Here is a 20,409-nt window from a genome sequence, read left to right on the forward strand (position 1 = left end):
CCACTAAACAATTTACTACGTTGTTTTAGTCGGTAAGAAAATACGGCAACTTGAATTACTTTTTTAAAACTTCAATGATGTTAAGACTTGTATTTAATCCTTCTCTATAAACAAGGAGTGAATATTGCCACTGTTCCTTCATCACTAGCTCAATAAATCACTATGTTTGTCATAATGTCCATAAAAAAGTGAATAAACAACTTTTCCCATTATGAACTTCAATAAACTATAGTCTTTTTAATTTCCTACTAATTAAATATTCCTCATATACATCTATAACTTTCAAATAACTCAATTCCCACATCTGTAGCTATGCAAAGAGGAAAAATAATCAGTCTTCATTATAAACTTGAATAAACTACTCCTTTTAATCTCCTACTAATTAAACATTCCTCATAACCATCTACAACTTTAAAAAACCACATCTGTAGCTAAGCAAAGAGGAAAAGTAATCATTTTTTTCCCTTATAAACCTGAATAAACTACTCTTTTTAACCTCCTACTACTTAAACATTCCTCATAACCATCTATAACTTCCAAATAACTCAATTCCCACACCTGTAGTTAAGCAAAGGAAGAATAATCACTTTTTTATTACTTCCATCTAAATATTATAACGTTAACCCTTTTGGTACCATGACACATTTCCATATTCATTCTGGTTACTATTTGGTGATTTTATACAGCTTCAGAAACTTATGTGGGGCATTAAAACAGTGAAGACTCTGGCCATTGATCTTCTGACCTTCATAGACCCTTCCTAATGTCAATAAAATGGTCTAATTGCACCCAAAACTCGTAGTAAAAATGTGTCTGTACTGAAGGGGCTAAAATAGTGAAGACTGTAGCCATTGTTCTTCTGACCTCCATAGACCCTTCCTTATGTCAATAAAAGGTCTAATCGAACCCCAAAACTTGTAGTAAAAATGTGTGTATGTATTGAAGGGGCTAAAATAGTGAAGACTAGCCATTAATCTTCTGACCTCCATAGACCCTTCCTAATGTCAATAAAAGGTCTAATTGAACCCCAAAACTCGTAGTAAAAATGTGTGTATGTATTGAAGGGGCTAAAATAGTGAAGACTGTAGCCATTAATCTTCTGAACTCCATAGACCATTCCTAATGTCAATAAAAGGTCTAATCGAACCCTAAAACTCGTAGTAAAAATGTGTCTCTATACTGAAGGGGTTTAGAAGTGGTAGAGGTTTAACACTTATCTGTCACCAGCTACCCTGACACACCCTCATCTCCCTCACTCCCTGGCACAAAAGGAGGTGAGAAGTGCTGTGTGGTGGGAGTGTATATATTTAGAAAGTGTTATGTGAAAGAAAGAAAGAAAGAAAGAAAGAAAGAGAGAGAGAGAGAGAGAGAGAGAGAGAGAGAGAGAGAGAGAGAGAGAGAGAGAGAGAGAGAGAGAGAGAGAGAGAGATGTATTGTAAGATGTTTTGAGTCTTTTGGTACATTTCTCTCTCTCTCTCTGTTTATGAAATGTTTTTGTCTATTTTTACAGCAATTTGTCAACAAGCTGATATAATATTCTCTCTCTCTCTCTCTTAGTCCCTTCCTGTGTTTATAGAAATGTGTGCTATATATGACTCTATTTGTCTAGCCTGTTGTTATGACACACACACACACACACTTTCCCTGATAACACATTTATTCATCCATTACTTAATCACAAAACTATTTCTACATATCCTTATCTTGTGTGTGTGTATGTGTGTGTGTGTGTGTGTGTGGCAATTTCTCTCTCTCACCGTTATCTTTGGTATCAGCACTGCTACCTCTCCCACCAGGAAAAAGCCTTGAGCCAGGATCGAACCCAGGTACTTTTTAAATGTAGGAGACACATCAAGTAGTAGTAGTAGTAGTAGTAGTAGTAGTAGTAGTAGTAGTAGTAGTAGTAGTAGTAGTAGTAGTAGAAAACACGATTTTATTTCCATTTCTTTCGCTTATTTTTGGCTCAACTTTTCATGTGCCGGAAAGAAAAAATGTAAACAAATAAACAAAACTAACTAAACAATGCATAATAACAATAACAATAACAATAACAACAATAATAATAATAATAATAACAATAATAATAATAACTCCTCTCTATACACAGCCTTGTTTGCTTGCAGGAAAACATGACAAACAGACACAAATGGGAGGCAGTAAAATGTCAAGTCATACGATCGGGGATGGAGGACTGGGGGGGTGAATTAAAAGGGGGTAGGGGGTTTGAGGGATAGAGGGTAGGGGTGTATGAGCTACTAATTGATGGGGATGGGACAGAGATGGGGGGGAGGCAAGGAAATGGAAGATAAAAAAAGTAAACAAATAAAGCAACAGGAAAAACAGCATACTGAGAGAGAGAGAGAGAGAGAGAGAGAGAGAGAGAGAGAGAGAGAGAGAGAGAGAGAGAGAGAGAGAGAGAGAGAGAGAGAGAGAGAGAGAGAGTTGGGGTGGGGAGCAAGTCAAGCAGACAAATAACAATAATAATACATTTTTTTCGAAACAAAGAAAGCACAAGCAGAGAGAGAGAGAGAGAGAGAGAGAGAGAGAGAGAGAGAGAGAGAGAGAGAGAGAGAGAGAGAGAGAGAGAGAGAGAGGGCAATCATACCTGGGAATGGCTGGGGACTTGATAAGATTTATTGTGAGACTGTTGTTGTTGTTGTTGTTGTTGCTGAGATATAAGAAGTAAATGGTTGTGATGGTGGTGGTGATTTTGATGGTGGTGGTTGTGGTGTTGTTGCTGTTGTTGTTGATGTTGAGAGGTGGGTGGTGGTGGTGCATGTTGTTGTTGTTGCTGTTGTTGTTGTTGTTGTTGTTGCTGTTGATGTGGTGGTGGGTTGTGATGGTGGTTGGAGGGATAGTGGTGGTGGTTGTGGTGGTTGTGGTGGTGGTGGTGGTTGCTGAGGCCACTGAGGTAATAGGTTTGGCCAAGGTGGTCGGCAGGTAAGGTGGTGGTGGTGGTGGTGCCCCCAACACTCTCCGTGGCTCCTCCTCCATGCTACAATAGAACCATACATAGGCTGTGACTCCGAACCCTGGCCCTCTTCTTCCTCTTCCTCCTCCTCCTCCTCCTCCTCCATGTTACAATAAAATCATGCATAGGCTGTGACTCCGAATCCTGGCCCTCTCCTTCCTCTTACTTCTCTTCCTTCTTCATCTTCCCCCTCCTCCTCCTCCATGTTACAATAAAATCATGCATAGGCTGTGACTCTGAACCCTGGCCCTTCTCTCTTTCTTCCTCCTCCTCCTCCTCTTCTTAATGCTTCATCTTCTTCAGGTTCACAGATCTTTTCTTCTTCCTCCTTCTTCATTTTAAAATACTTCTCTTCTTCCCCTTTCCATACTCAATTTTTTCCTCTTCCTCCTCCTCTTCTTTAAATCGCTTCTCTTCTCCTCCTCCTCCTTTTTAAATAATTTCCCTCCTTTCCTCATGTTAAAATACTCTTCCTCCTCCTCCTTTTGTCAAACCATCCCTCTCTCCTTCCCTCTTTTTTCCTCTCATCTTTTTTTTCCTTTTTTATCTTATACAATTATACATATTCATTAGATTGCATCACTCTCTTCTTCCTTTTCTTCTTATTCTTCTTATATTATTATTCTTCTTCCTCCTCCTCCTCCTCCTCTTCTATTCATCCTTCTTGTGAAAATAATACTACTTCCTCTTCCTCCCTTTATATACTTTTTCTTCCTCCTCCTCTTCCTCATTCTGTTTTTCCTCCACCTCCACCTCTTCTTCCCTTTCTACCTTTCTTCCTCTCCCTTCACAAAAATAGAAAACAATCACTTTTTCCTTCCTCCTTCAAATTTTCTGCCTTTCTTTTTGAACATATACACAAAAACATTCTCCTCTCTCTCTCTCTAAGTAACAATAAGAGTACCTAGTAATGGTGATGGTGGTAGTGGTGGTGGTGTATCAGTGTGAGATTACCACCATCTGTTATTCCTCCTCCTCCTTGTTCTCTATACTTGCTTACAACACCACACACCTGAGAAGTTTAGAATGAGACAGGTGTGTGTGTGTGTGTGTGTGTGTGTGTGTGTGTGTGTGTGTGTGTGTGTGTGTGTGTGTGTGTGTGTGTGTGTGTGTGTGAAAAAGATAGGGTTTTTTTCCTTTCCCCTTTGCTTTCACTTCCTTGTTTTCATTCTAAACAAAACTGATGTAATTTCCTTATTTATTAGGTATTATTAACCATCTACTTTCTTCTTCCTCCTCTGCCTCCTCCTCCTGCTCCTCATCAAAGTACTTCTATTCCTCCTCCTCCTCCTGCAGCTGCTCCTCTTATTCTTCTTAAAATATTTCTCTTCACTGACAAAGCTTTCCTCCTCCTCCTCCAGGTTTCTCCACTTCCCTCTATTCTAAACCATCACACACGACCTCTAATAATTCTCCAAAGTTGAAGAGACATGGGTTTAGAGTGCTGTTTTTACGATCCTAATGACTTTAATAAGATTTCTCTATTATAAACATGAAAGACACCCCTGAGATGACTTTTTAAAGGCTCTAGTTGAAGTGACGCTGGTTTCTTTAAGCTGTTTTTAATGGTTCTAGTGACAGATTAGGAAGATTTCTATACCACCACCAGGATAAACAGCCTTGAAAACTGGGCTAATCATTTCTGTGGCCTTGGAAAACAGGTGTGGTGAGAGCCAAGGCATTTCTATATACTAATCTAAAACTACAAGCCATTTCCAAACCAGCCTTTTAAAAGTACACATGTTTTCCTGATAACTTGAGAAAATATTGATAACTATTTTTCATTACAGCGTTAATGGGTTTAAATCCCCAAAAATCTTCCTTAATATGAGAGAGAGAGAGAGAGAGAGAGAGAGAGAGAGAGAGAGAGAGAGAGAGAGAGAGAGAGAGAGAGAGAGAGAGAGAGAGAGAGAGAGAGAGTGTTAGAAGCATGAATGGTTGAATGAAGAATGAGAATGGGGAAAGAAGAGGAATGGGTGAGAGATAAAAGGGAGAATAAGAGATATGAAAGAGGATGAGGAAGAGAAGGGAAGTGTAATGTTCAACTGGTAATGGTTAGACAGAAGGAAGAAAAAGAGAAGGAAATGAAAAAGGAAGGAAAGGAAGAAAGGGAAGAAAGGAAGAAAATAAGACAATATTGTGCGAAAGGAGTGAACTGTAAAGAAAAAAAGAAAGGAAGGAAGGATCAAAATTTTTAAAGTAATTCCTGAACCAACGAACCAAACAAGTTATAATTTATTTTTCTGCAACGACACACACACACACACACACACACACACACACACACACACACACACACCATTTACAAGTCCCCTCAGAAAATAATAAAAATGATAATAAATTTTACCAAAAAATACAGAATATGCAAAAAACTTCAGTACAAATTGACTCAAGAACCAAATAAAGTGAGAGGAAATAGACAACAATATTACCATTAACTAAGGGAGAGGAAATTTAATGAACCGAGCCTAATTAAATAACAGGAAATAATTAACTAAGGATTTAATGAACTAAGCCTAATTAAATAACAGGAAATAAACGATAGTACCATTAACTGAGGGACGAAAAATTTAATGAACTGAGCCTAATTAAATAACAGGAAATAAACGATAGTACCATTAACTAAGGGAGGGAAAATTTAATGAACTGAGCCTAATTAAATAACAGGAAATAGATGATAATAGTACCATTAACTGAGGGAGGGAAAATTTAATGAACTGAGCCTAATTAAATAAAAACGTCACCTTGCTAAACTAATAACTAAAAAGTGAAAATTGGGAGTAAAACGTTAATTCTACATAAATATTTCCTGTAAACTGTTTTTAAATAATGAAGGAAAGAAAAAGACAAGCTCCATTAGACAAAAACCCATTAGAAAGTAAATCAGATAAGAGGAAACCCATTAAGAATTCATAAACACTGCCTTATATTGAAGTAAATGGTTAATTCTACATAAACACTACTTGTAAACTGCTTTAAATAATGAAGGAAACAAAAGACCAGCTCCATTAGACAAAAACCCATTAGAAAGTAAACTAATATTTGAAAACCCATCAAAAAACTCATAAACACTGCAGTATATTGAAGTAAATGATTAACTCTACATAAATATTTCTCATAAACTGCTTTAAATAATGAAGGAGAGAAAAAGACTAGCTCCATTAGACGAGAACCCATTAGAAAGTAAACTAATATTTGAAAACCCATTAAAAAACTCATAAACACTGCAATATATTCAAGTAAATGGTTAATTCTACATAAATACTTCTTGTAAACTGCTTTAAATAATGCAGGAGAGAAAAAGACAAGCTCCATTAGACAAAAACCCATTAGAATGTAAACCAAATTAGACAAAAACCCATTAAAACACCCATTAGATATTCATAAATGCCGTGATGCGTTGAAATACAGAAGGACTAATTCTGTATAAACCTTCTATAGAGAAATTAGACTAGAGAAAATAGAAAAATAAATAAAATAAATAAATAAAATAAACCACAAATAAAAAAAATGTAAAAATGAAAGAAAACAAAAGAAACAAAAGAAAACAAACAAACACACCAGAACTGAGCAACACAAACTGGAAACGAGAGAAAATCATGATAAAATAAATAAATAAATAAATACAAGAAAAGAAATGAAAGGAAAAAAAGAAGAGGAAAATAAATCAAATGAGGTTAATTCTTGTCCCTTTAAGAGTCAATATCTCCTTTAAAGAGAGCACAGTGGGAAGACAACGCCAACCCACCCCTACTACAGAGAGAGAGAGAGAGAGAGAGAGAGAGAGAGAGAGAGAGAGAGAGAGAGAGAGAGAGAGAGAGAGAGAGAGAGAGAGAGAGAGAGAGATGAATATTTAGACAAACTGGTGATGAAAACTTTACAGCTGAGAGAGAGAGAGAGAGAGAGAGAGAGAGAGAGAGAGAGAGAGAGAGAGAGAGAGAGAGAGAGAGAGAGAGAGAGAGAGAGAGAGAGAGAGCTGGGTGACATGGTGATGGTGGTGGTGACTGTAATAGTGAAGGTAGTAGTGGTGATAAGAATGGTGTAGCGAGGGAAATAGATAGTGACTTGGAGGGAGGTGGTGTTGCAAAAAACGGTGATGACAGGAAAATGGGTAATGTTGCCAAGGGAATGATGATGATAGTCAAGTAGATGGTGTTGGAGACTGAATTGGTGGTGTTGGTGACTGAAATGGTGAAAACTAAAGAAAAAAGGGTGGTGTTGAAGACAGAGAGTGGTGATGTTGATTGGAAATAGTGAAAACAGACCAGCAATAAATGATATGGTGACTAAGAAAGGTGAAAACTATGGAAATTGGTGATGGTGGTGGTGACAGGTGATGGTGAAGACAAAGAAGTGGTGTTGAAGACAGAATGGTGATGATGACTGGAAATGGTGAAAAACAGTAGAAATGGATGATATGGTGACTAAGAATGGTGAAAATTATGGAAATTGGTGATGGTGGTGGTGAGTGGAATGGTGTAGAGAGGGAAATTGGTGATGAAAGGCAAAAGAGATGGTGTTGGTGAGTAGAATGGTGAAGATGGAAAGGAAAAATATGATGCTGCAGAGGGAATGATGATGATGATGATGATGATGATGATGGTGGTGGTGGTGGTGGTGGTGGTGGTGGTGGTGTTGATGAAGATGATGATGAAGGTGGTGGTGGTGGTGTTGAAGAAGAAGAAGAAGAAGAAGAAGAAGAAGAAGAAGAAGAAGAAGAAGAAGAAGAAGAAGAAGAAGATGATGATGATGATGATGATGATGGTGATGATGGTGGTGTAGGGAAGAGTGGTGTTGTGCTTACCTTCTGCTGGGCAAAGAGTAACGACTTATTGAAGTGTTGTTCGACTTGGTACTGCTGTCTCTCCTTCTCCTCCCTCTCTCTCCTCTCCTTTTCTCTCCTCTCCCTTTCTTCTCTTTCTCTCCTCTCCTTTTCATTTCGCTCCATCTTTTCCTTGTGTATTCTTTCCTTCTCCGCCTCTCTCCTCTCCCTGCAGCAGAGGAATAAAGGGTTAGAATCTTTAAAATTATACAAAATAGATTCCAAACACTTAAATAGAAATAAATAATGGTTAATCCTCCCTTATATAGAATCAAGACCCACAAAATGGTGTTAGATAAGAACGAGATGCTAAAACATTCATAAACAGAGGAAATAAAGGGTTAGAATCTTTAAAATGATACAAAATAAATTTTCCAAACACTTAAATAGGAATAAATAGTGGTTAATCCTCCCTTAAATAGAATCAAGGCCTACAAAATGGTGTTAGATAAGAATGAGATGCTAAAACATTCATATATAGAGGAAATAAAGGGTTAGAATCTTAAAAATACATACAAAACAGATTCTAAACACTTAAATACGAACAAACAGCGATAAATGCTCCCTTAAATAGAATCAAGGCCTATAAAATGGCATTAGATAAGAACAAGATACTAAAACATTCAAATACAGAGGAAATCAAGGATTAGAATCTTAAAAACACACACAAAACGGATTCCAAACACTTAAATACAAACAAACAGTGATAAATGCCCCTAAAATAGAATCAAGAGCTTGGCAAAGAGTATTAGATAAGATGTTAAAATGCTCATAAGGGATCCAGAGGATTACAGGGAAGAGATAGCGGCAGATAACAAAGATTACAATGGGTTCAGTGGGGTTAAGACAAAGTTATCAAAAGGTGTTGAGTGAAGCAAGGAAATAAGGAAGCTGTTTGTTGATGTAATGGGGGAGAGAGAGAGAGAGAGAGAGAGAGAGAGAGAGAGAGAGAGAGAGAGAGAGAGAGAGAGAGAGAGAGAGAGAGAGAGAGAGAGAGAGAGAGAGAGAGAGAGACTAAGATAAAAACAGAAAAATCACATTGAAACAAAAAAATACCCCAAAAAAGAAAAAAGAAAACAAAACAAAAAACTAGAAAGTAAAACCAAATTAAAAGTGAGAAAAAGAAAAATGCAATAATGGAACAAGGAAATGAAAGAAGAGAATAAGAGAAGGGGAGAGAATAAATACAGTTACTGAAGGGATGGAGGGAGTAACAAAGAAGGGAAAAGAAGGGAGTAACAAGGAAGGGAAAGGAAAGGAGTAACAGGGAAGGGAAGGGAAGGGAAGGGAAGGGAAGGGATGGGAAGGGAAAGGTTAGATAAATATAGATCTAGACACAACAGGAAAGGGAGGAGGAGGAAGGGAGGCTGACACAATAAGGAAGGGAACTGAGAAAAGGGAATGTCAATTGAAGGAAGAAGAAATAAAGAAGTTGTGAAGATGAAGGGCAGAAATACAATAAAGAAGGAGTGAGAGAAGGAAAGAGAAATAGAGAAGTTGTAAAGATGGAAGGAGAGAGAGAAATATAGACGCAGAAATAGAGAAGTTAAGATGGAAGGAGAGAGAGAAATATAGACACAGAAATAGAGAAGTTGTAAAAGATGGAAGGAGAGAGAAATATAGACGCAGAAATAGAGAAGTTGTAAAAGATGGAAGGAGAGAGAAATATAGACGCAGAAATAGAGAAGCTGTAAAAGATGGAAGGAGAGAGAAATAGAGAAGTTAAGATGGAAGGAGAGAGAGAAATATAGACGTAGAAATAGAGAAGTTGTCACGATGGAAGGAGAGAGAGAGAATATAGATGCAGAAATAAAGAAGTTGTCAAGATAGGAGAGAGAGAAATAAAGATGAAGAAATAGACAAGTTGTAAGGATGAGAAGAAAATATGCAATAAAGGAGAGAGAAATAAAGATGAAGAAATAGGGAAGTTGTAAAGATGAGAGGCAGAAATAGATGCAGAAATAGAAATGGTGAAGATGTAGCAAGAAATATAAATGGTAAAGATGAGGAAAAATATAGATACAAAAATAAAAAAAATAAATAAGGAAAGGAATAGAAGAAATTAAAGTATGTTAAATGAGAGAGAGAGAGAGAGAGAGAGAGAGAGAGAGAGAGAGAGAGAGAGAGAGAGAGAGAGAGAGAGAGAGAGAGAGAGATGCAAAAATATACATATGAAAAATAAGAAAAAAATAAATAAATAAGGAAAGAAAAGAAAAGTATATTAAATAGAGAAAGAGAAAGAAAAAAGAGAAAGAGAGAGAGAGTGACAGGAAAATGCACAAATATACACACCAAACAACACAATAAAGAAAGAAATAGACACAAAAGAGATAATTAAAGCAGAAATAAAAAATAAAAGCAGAAATAAGATATTGTAGAAGAGGGAGATAGAAACTGTAGAGATGAAAGGGAAATATAGATGAAAAAACAATAAAAGGAGGAAATAGACATAACGAGAACATTAATCAAAGCAGAAATAAGAAATAAAGCAGAAATAAGAAATTGTAGAAGTGAGAGGGAGATAGAAATTGTTGAGATGAAAAGGAAAGGTGTAGGTGAAAAAAACACAATAAAACAAGGAAATAGACATAACGAGAGAACATTAATCAAAGCAGAAATAAGAAATAAAACCAGAAATAAGAAATTATAGGAGGGAGATAGAAATTGTAGAGATGAAAGGGAAATAGATGCTAAACACAATAAAAGGAGGAAATAGACATAACGAGAGAACATTAATCAAAGCAGAAATAAGAAATAAAACCAGAAATAATGAGAAATTGTAGAAGAGGGAGATAGAAATTGTAGAGATGAAAGGGAAATAGATGCAAAAACACAATAAAAGAAGGAAATAGATAAAGACTATATGCTAGGAGACAATAAATAAATAAATAAATATAAAACTTAAATAAACAGGTTGTGAAATATTTAGACAGGAAAAAAAATTTGATAAAGAGATGAAAAACTAGACAGAGAGAGAGAGAGAGAGAGAGAGAGAGAGAGAGAGAGAGAGAGAGAGAGAGAGAGAGAGAGAGAGAGAGAGAGAGAGGAAAAAAGACAAAAACTATAAATAAACAAAGCAAGGAGTGCACAAGAGGTAAACGGATAAATATAGACACAGGAAGAGGAAGATGATAAAAGATAGAGAGAATGATAATAGAAATATAGAAAATAAATAAATAAATAAATAAAATGGAGATGAGGAAGAAGAAAGGATAAAATAAGGAAAAAGTGGTTGGAATATTCCTAAACCATTACTAGGAATATGAAAAAAATGCAATAAATGAAGAGAATAAAGAAAAATGCAATAGACGGGGAAGAATGAATAAATAAAAGCAGAAGAGGGAGAAGAAAGAATAAAACAAGGATAAAATAGATGGAATATTCCTAAACTGTTACTATGAATATGAAAAAAATGCAATAAATGAAGAGAATAAAGAAAAATGCAATAGAAGAATGAATAAAAAAAATGCAGAAGAGGGAGAAGAAAGAATAGATAAAATAGATGAAGTGTACCAGAACCATTACGAATTAATTAACCAGCTATGATCAATGGTGTATTTTTAAAGGGTAAGGAAGGTAGCAATAAGATAAAGAGAATTAATTTAATCCCTTTGTAATCTGGGAAAATATCTATGGATGGGATTAGTGTGATGGTAATAAGTGTGGTGAGGTCATCTGATCCCCCTACCACCACCACTACCACTATCACCACCATATTAACCCCTTCAGTACTATAACGCATTTGCATATTCATTCCTTACTATTTGGTGATTTTATACAGCTTCGGAAACTCATGTGGGTGATTAAGAAGGTGAAGACTCTGGCCATTAATCTTCCGACCTCCATAGACTCTTCCTAATGTCAATAGCCATATAATTGTACCTAAAACTCACATTTCCATATTTATTTTGATTTGGTGATTTTATACAGCTTCAGAAATTTATGTGGGGATTAAAATAGTGAAGACTGCGGCCATTAATCTTCTGACTTACATAAACCTTTCCTAATGTATATAAAACGGTCTTATCGTAACCAAAACTCAAGGTAAACACGAGTCCCAGTACTGAAGGGGTTGCAGCCATTAATCTTCTGACCTCCATAGACCCTTCCTAATGTCAATAAAATGGTCTTATTGTGCACAAAACTAAAGGTAAAAATGCATCCCAGTACTGAAGGGATTAAAATAGTGAAGACTGTGGCCATTAACCTTCTGACCTCCATAGACCCTTGCTAATGTTAATAAAATGGCCTTATCGTGCACAAAACTCAAGGTAAAATGTGTCCCAGTACTGAAGGGGTTAATTGGTCAATGAAGCAATAAATTGGCTAATATATCAAAGTGTCTTCCTGTCCAGCCAATCACAGCAAGGCATTCAACTCCAATCTACTATTTCAACCAATCACGTCATTCTTTCATCCTGCTTTTCACTATATCATACACCACCCCCCCAAAAAAAAATATATATACCTCAAATAAATAAATGACACTAATAAATTAAAATAAAGGAAAGATACATTAAAACTGGTACAGAAAACGGGAATTGTCACCTGACCTAACATGACCACACCACACCACATAAGGTCAAACAGGTGGTGGTGGTGGTGAATGAGGAAAGGAAGAGAGGAGAGAGAAAACGTAAATAAATATGACGACGTGGAAATGAAACGAGGAAAAATGTGATAAACAAGGAGAAAGAGAAGTTTTGGAAGAAAAATATATGAGAAAGTAAATAATAATAATAATAATAATAATAATAATAATGAAATAACGTTTTTCACAGCAATATTATCTTTCTCTCTCTCTCGCACACACGCACGCAGATACACACGCATATGTGTAAGTTCTTTATCGACCTCTCACAAAAGTCAATGAGAGAGAGAGAGAGAGAGAGAGAGAGAGAGAGAGAGAGAGAGAGAGAGAGAGAGAGAGAGAGAGAGAGAGAGATTCCTCCAGCGCGTAGCAACAGAGGCACACTGCTATGGAGAGAGAGAGAGAGAGAGAGAGAGAGAGAGAGAGAGAGAGAGAGAGAGAGAGAGAGAGAGAGACTAAAAAAATAAGGCAACCACAAAATAATGCAGTCTTTAGTTATCCCGTCTCTCTCTCTCTCTCTCTCTCTCAAGTATCGAGAAATAGCTTTAACTTTACCCTTAATACTTTATATAAAACCTTTTCCCTTGCGGTTAATAGGAGGAGGAGGAGGAGGAGGAGGAGGAGGAGGTCGTCAGACGCACTAGGAATGCAAGACGCACTAGGAGAGAGAGAGAGAGAGAGAGAGAGAGAGAGAGAGAGAGAGAGAGAGAGAGAGAGAGAGAGAGAGAGAGAGAGAGAGAGAGAGAGAGAGAGAGAGAGAGAGAGAGAGAGAGAGAGAGAGAGAGAGAGAGAGAGAGAGAGAGAGAGAGAGAGCAAACTAAATAATGTTGAATCTGAGAGAGAGAGAGAGAGAGAGAGAGAGAGAGAGAGAGAGAGAGAGAGAGAGAGAGAGAGAGAGAGAGAGAGAGAGAGAGAGAGAGAGAGAGAGAGAGAGAGAGAGAGAGATAAAGAACAAACTAAATAATGCTGGATCTTAGAGAGAGAGAGAGAGAGAGAGAGAGAGAGAGAGAGAGAGAGAGAGAGAGAGAGAGAGAGAGAGAGAGAGAGAGAGAGAGAGAGAGAGAGATAAAGAACAAACTAAATAATGCTGGATCTTAGAGAGAGAGAGAGAGAGAGAGAGAGAGAGAGAGAGAGAGAGAGAGAGAGAGAGAGAGAGAGAGAGAGAGAGAGAGAGAGAGAGTTGGGATGGAGGAGAGGGAGGGAACAGGTGAACGAAGGTCATGAGAAGGACTTGCACGCACACACGCACGCACACGCACACACACTATTACACATTGCATAACATTTCTTTTCTAACACCACGAGAGAGAGAGAGAGAGAGAGAGAGAGAGAGAGAGAGAGAGAGAGAGAGAGAGAGAGAGAGAGAGAGAGAGAAATTAAAGCAACCATCCCAAAACCCCTCCATAAACTCTTTTTCCTCTCTTCCTCCTCCTCTTCCCTATAAAGTCTCACTCATTCTTTTATTCTTTTTATCTTAATTTCTCGGTAAGCATTCCTTCTCCTCCTCCTCTTCCTTCCCCTCCACTCCCTGTCCTCCTCGTCCTCCTCTTCCTCTTTTCCTACTTCTTGACCTCCTCCTCATCCATCTCTTTCTTTTCATCTTTCCTCCTCCTCCTCCTCCCAAAACTTATCATGTTCATTATTAGTTGATAGTGAAGAGAAAAACTTATTCTCTCTCTCTCTCTCTAAAGTGGCAGGTTCCATACACACACACACACACACACACAAAGGATGAATCGGAGAGAGAGAGAGAGAGAGAGAGAGAGAGAGAGAGAGAGAGAGAGAGAGAGAGAGAGAGAGAGAGAGAGTACTAGATGTCAAGTCCAAACCACGAGAAGACTTACACACGCACAGCATATGTAAGCAAGTCCACACACACACACACACACACACAGTAGACAAAAACATCCCTTAATTCTGAACTTGTAAATGTCACTACTACTATTACTACTACTGCTGCTGCTGCTTCTGCTATTGAATCATACCTGAGTTACCTCAAGGTAGGAACTGACTCATGACTCATTCTCTCTCTCTCTCTCTGCTACACCACCACCATTACTACTACTATTACTACTATCACTGTTCCCTGTCACCCCATCACCACCACCACCCCCACTATCATGACCATTCCACCACCACCGCCACCATCATCACCACCACCCAAACCAGTGTTGCAATTGGTACTTCCATGACACACACACACACACACACACACACACACGAGGTTCTATGTTGTGTGTTGGGAAAACTGTGTGACTCATGTGTGTGTGTGTGTGTGTCCTGAAGTCAGGTGTCACTGTGTGTGTGTGTGTGTGTGTGTGTGTGTGTGTGTGTGTGTGTGTGTGTGTGTGCCGCGGGTCACTGGTGCCGTGTACACCCGCTCACACGCACATGAACACCACCACGGCCACTCCGCGCACACACATAGCTTGTATCTGTCCGCACACAGACGTACACACACACACACGTACACACTATCACCTCTCACGGCCGCGCACACACACACAGAGAGAGCACCGTGCACATGCTAAACACTCAATAGTTGTAGTGGTGATCGATAGAGATGGTGGTAGTGGTGGTAGTAGTAGTGGTGGTGGTGGTCACCGCACGCTCGGGCCCCACCGCCTTCAACTCTCACCACACCACCTCCCCACCACATTTGAGGCTTGTTGTGGTGGCTGTAGTGGTGGTGTGGTGGAGTATTGACGTGTGGGGAGCCTGTGGTGGTGGCGGTGGTGGTGTGGTGGTGGTGGTGGAGTGGTGGTGGCGGTGGAAGGGAGGAGAACAAAGACACTCGCCACTCCCTCACAAACACGGGGCTCATCTCCACTGTAAACTCCCTTTTCTCCTCCACTATTCCTTGGTGGGGGTGGAGGTGGTGGTCACACGCCGTTCCTCCACCACCTCAACACTACCACCACTACACACGCACACACACGTACACACACACGTACACAGCCCCACACACACACGCACACAGCCACAGGACGCTCGCTCACTCGCTGGCTGGCTGGTTGGTTGGATTTGACCTTGATTCACTTTCAAGCTTCTACAAGGCGCCACGTCGCCACAAACCATCCTACACTTACATCATCGTCACCGTGTACATCTCGCACACATTTCTCATCCACGACAAGCAGCGGCACACACACAGAGACCCACACCGACAGGAGAGAGCAACGCCGTATCCCTCCTCCCTTGTTCCCAATGCTAGACTGGTGGCTGAGGCAGTTGGCGCTGAGCTGGCGGCCGCTTCGGGGGGAGGGAGAGAGGGAGAGAAGGAGAGAGGGAGGCAGGCAGGGAGAGGAGAAGCAGGGAGGGACTGGGGGGAACCGTACACACATACACACACACTCACACACACACACTCTCTCACACACACATACACACAGAACCGCCCCGCCGCCACCTCTGTCTTCCCAGCCTTGTTCTAAGTTCTTCTAAGCCACACCCTTACGCACATACGCACACACACGCACGCACACACGAATTTAGCATAGGTTTACTAAGTCCTTCATTATATCCAGGTTCTCTCGGCGACCGTCTCCCTCCCCCCATTACTCCTTCTCCCCCACTCCCAGCCACCTTCACTCCCTACCTCTCATCCTCTTCTTCCCTTCATAACCTCCTTCTTCCTATCTATTTCCTCCTCTTCCTACTCCTTATCCACCTCTTCATCCTCTTCCTCCTCCTCCTCTTCTGCCAACAAGTGTCAAGGTACAGAGAAAGAGAGAGAGAGGAAGAGAGGGAGAGAAAGAGGCGAGAGCAAGGGAAGGAGGGAGAAAGAGAGAGCGAGAGAGAGAGGAGGGAGAGGAGTCGCTGGTGAGAGCTGACAACTTTTCCTCGCCTGTACACCGTTGTGCGGCAAAGGTCTACACACACACACACACACACACACACACATACACGCGCGCACACACACACACACACACACACACACACACACACACACACACACACACACGTTTCCTTTACCCTACACCAACCGCACTCGACGGACATAAATGCATTCACGCGCGCGCGCGCACAAACACATACGCGCACACACACACACACACACACACACACACACACACACACACGGTAGGTAGCCTTGTAAAATTGTAAATACTATAGTGAGAGCAGTAATAGTTAGTTGCTGAGCTGGCTAACGTGTGTGTGTGTGTGAATCAATATACTACCTTACTTATCAACACACGTCGAGACAAATGCACAGAGAGAGAGAGAGAGAGAGAGAGAGAGAGAGAGAGAGAGAGAGAGAGAGAGAGAGAGAGAGAAACAGGCAGTACGGCAGTTGATAATGAGCCGTACAATGTTTCTCTCTTTAATCGCCGTGCAGAAGATATTGTGTCACTTCAGCACGTCACCTTCAGGTTTATCATTATTTTTAAACCATAAAGGGTATTTCTGCTATTTTTCCCCCATTCTTATCAGTCATTTTCCCAGGTAGATTAGATTATACCTGGCGCACACACACACACACACACACACACACACATGACACATGACACACACACACACAGATATATGAGAGATGAGAGAGAGAGAGAGAGAGAGAGAGAGAGAGAGAGAGAGAGAGAGAGAGAGAGAGAGAGAGAGAGAGAGAGATAATTATATTGTGTTCATTTAATACAATAACAAGATTTTCAATTCATTCACTATTCTACAACTACTACTACTACTACCACCACCACTACTACTACTACCACTACTTCTACTACTACTACTACACCTACTACCACTACCACTACTACCACCACTACTACTACTACTACTACTACTACTACTACTACTACTACCACCACCACCACCACAACCACTACTACTACCACCACCACCACCACCACAACTACTACTACTACTACTACTACTTTTCTTCTTGTGGTTCTTTTTTTTCCATCAATAATGTGAATGCCCTTGAATAAAGGCTTAGTCATGAGAGAGAGAGAGAGAGAGAGAGAGAGAGAGAGAGAGAGAGAGAGAGAGAGAGAGAGAGAGAGAGAGAGACCAAACTATCAAGGTAGCCTGTTGATGATTACTTTTCTCTCTCTCTCTCTCTCTCTCTCATACACACACCTTCCATCCTCGATAACCCTATCTCCACCTCCTCCTCCTCCTGGTCTCCTCCTCCTCATCCTCGTCCTCCTCCTCCCTCTGGCCCGCTGCCAAGACCCCGGGGTATATATATAAACATTAGAAAGAGAGGAGGAGGAGGAGGAGGAGGAGGAGGAGGAGGAGGAGGAGGAGGAGGAGGAGGAGGAGGAGGAGACGGGAAGAAGACCAGTAGGAGGAGGAAGAGGAGAGGCATTTCCTCAACAAGGGGGGAAGGGAAATGGAGAGAGAGAGAGAGAGAGAGAGAGAGAGAGAGAGAGAGAGAGAGAGAGAGAGAGAGAGAGAGAGAGAGAGAGAGAGAGAGAGAGAGTAAACAGTAAACAATGAGATGAAAATAGAATAGATACGTATTATTTTTATTATTATTATTATTATTATTATTATTATCATTATTATTATTTCCAGTGGAGGAACATGGAAGAGAAGGAAAGGAAGAAATGAGGGTGAGGAAACTGGGCCACGTCATGGAGGAGGAGAAGGAGGAGGAGGAGGAGGAGGAGGAGGAGGAGGAGGAGGAGGAGGAGGAGTGACAAGGACAAGGAATAGGAGGAGGAGGAGAAGAGAATATAAAACCGAAAACAGAAAGAGGAAAACGAGGAAGGAGGAGGAGGAGGAGGAGGAGGGACATAAAAATGAGTGAAGGAAGAAAAACATGAAAATAAAGAAAACATGAAGAGAGGAGGAGGAGGAGGAGGAGGAAAGGGTTACGAAGGATGCGTGGGTGTGATTTTCTACTACCTCCTCCTCCTTCTCCTTCTCTTCTTCCTCTTCCTCCTCCTCCTCCTCCTCCATTTTTTCTTCTCCTTTCACTGGTAAACTTGCACCATATTATATCTGTGAGTTAATTAGAGGAGGAGGAGGAGGAGGAGGAGGAGGAGGAGGAGGAGGAGGAGGAGGAGGAGGAGGAAAAATACGGGAAAAATTTCGAGATGATTCAAATGTCAGAGAGAGAGAGAGAGAGAGAGAGAGAGAGAGAGAGAGAGAGAGAGAGAGAGAGAGAGAAGGTTGGTGACCGCAGCTCTGGTTATACAGGTCAGGCTCTCTCTCTCTCTCTCTCTCTCATGTTTCCTTCATAACTGGACTGGTGGTGGTGGTGGTAGTAGCACCAGCAGTAGTAGTAGTAGTAGTAGTAGTAGTAGTTGTTGTTGTTGTTGTTGTTGTTGTTGTTGTTGTTGTTGTTGCAGCAGCAGCAGCAGCAGCAGCAGCAGCAGCAGCAGCAGCAGCAGCAGTAGTAGTAGTAGTAGTAGTAGTAGTAGTAGTAGTAGTAGTAGTAGTACCACCACCACCACAAGGTCAGACATACAAACAATAACAATGGAAGAATGTCAGAGAGAGAGAGAGAGAGAGAGAGAGAGAGAGAGAGAGAGAGAGAGAGAGAGAGAGAGAGAGAGAGAGAGAGTACACAAGGCGCCCACACAAGATGCAACAACCACCACCCACCATACGCTTAATAAGACTTATGATAAAGAAGGAAAGGAAAGGAGGAGGAGGAGGATTCATCTGGCAACATTCCACATCCTTACCCTACCCAACACCATCCCATTACAAATAGTCTCTCTCTCTCTCTCTCTGTGTGTGTGTGTGTGTGAGAGAGAGAGAGAGAGAGAGAGAGAGAGAGAGAGAGAGAGAGAGAGAGAGTACGAGTACTGGCTGAGATCCAAAGGAGAGAAGGACAGGGAGAGAGAGAGAGAGAGAGAGAGAGAGAGAGAGAGAGAGAGAGAGAGAGAGAGAGAGAGAGAGAGAGAGAGAGAAGACAAAGTTATAAAGTTAGCACAAAATGGAGTATATTCTCTCTCTCTCTCTCTCTCTCTCTTTCCGTACTTTAATAAGCAGGTGGAAGGAGGGATTATCCGAGAGAGAGAGAGAGAGAGAGAGAGAGAGAGAGAGAGAGAGAGAGAGAGAGAGAGAGAGAGAGAGAGAGAGAGAGAGAGGAAGGAGGGGAATTAAGAAGGTAAGGACCGGAAGTAGGACAGTTGTGGAGAGAGGGAGAGGGAGAGGGGGAGGGAGTGGGAGAGGAAGAGGGAGAGGGAGAGAGGGAGGTTGTCTGCTCCTCCCACGCGCGATCAGTGACCTCTCCCCTCTCCCCAACTCTCCCCTCCCACCCACCCACCTCTCTCTCTCTCTCTCTCTCTCTCTCTCTCTCTCTCTCTCCATCACAAGGCCATCATAAGGCTCATACACTTATTCTCTCTCTCTCTCTCTCTCTCTCTCTTTCAGGACTAGACGCCACCCATCACTGGAGAAAAAGTGCAGGGAGGAGGAGGAGGAGGAGGAGGAGGAGGAGGAGGAGGAGGAGGAGGAGGAGGTGATGGTGGGTGGAACATGCGCCCCTTACTTTTCCTCCTACTCCTCCTCCTCCTCCTTCTGCAGCGCACATCTTTAACAGCACGATTTAAGCACTTTAAGTCGCCTCACAGAGAGAGAGAGAGAGAGAGAGAGAGAGAGAGAGAGAGAGAGAGAGAGAGAGAGAGAGAGAGAGAGAGAGAGTACTTATCACAATATCATTCTATAATTAACAACACTACTACTACATCTACTACTACTACTACTACTACCACCACCACCATCACAACTACTAATACCACTGCCACTAATACTGCAACTACTACTATTCTACTACACCTACTGCTAATATCACAACAACCAATACTACTACTATACTACTACTACTACTACTACTACTACTACTACCATCACCATTACTACTGCTACTACTACTACTACTACTACGACTACTACCAATACAACCACCACCACTACTACTACTATTACTACCACCACGACCACCACCACCACCACCACCACCACCACCACTACTACTACTACTACTACTACTACTACTGCAAGAATGAAAACAATTGCATTCCACGTAACGTTTTAATTAATCATGATGAGGAGGAGGAAGAGGAGGAG

At 40.8% G+C, this 20,409-nt stretch overlaps 1 protein-coding gene across 1 annotated transcript in view; it reads right to left on the reverse strand.

Moving 5' to 3' along the window:
- Positions 1–15,425: 15,425 nt before the first annotated feature.
- Positions 15,426–20,409, reverse strand: part of LOC123520318 (nascent polypeptide-associated complex subunit alpha, muscle-specific form-like) — a 41,759-nt gene continuing 36,775 nt past the window's right edge. Inside the window, exon 8 of the mRNA XM_045282529.1 lies at positions 15,426–15,636. Within this exon, the coding sequence (XP_045138464.1) occupies positions 15,426–15,636 (211 nt within the window). The remainder of the gene's footprint in view (positions 15,637–20,409) is intronic.

This window comes from Portunus trituberculatus, chromosome 7 (assembly GCF_017591435.1).
Source record: "Portunus trituberculatus isolate SZX2019 chromosome 7, ASM1759143v1, whole genome shotgun sequence".
NCBI classification, from domain to species: domain Eukaryota; kingdom Metazoa; phylum Arthropoda; class Malacostraca; order Decapoda; family Portunidae; genus Portunus; species Portunus trituberculatus.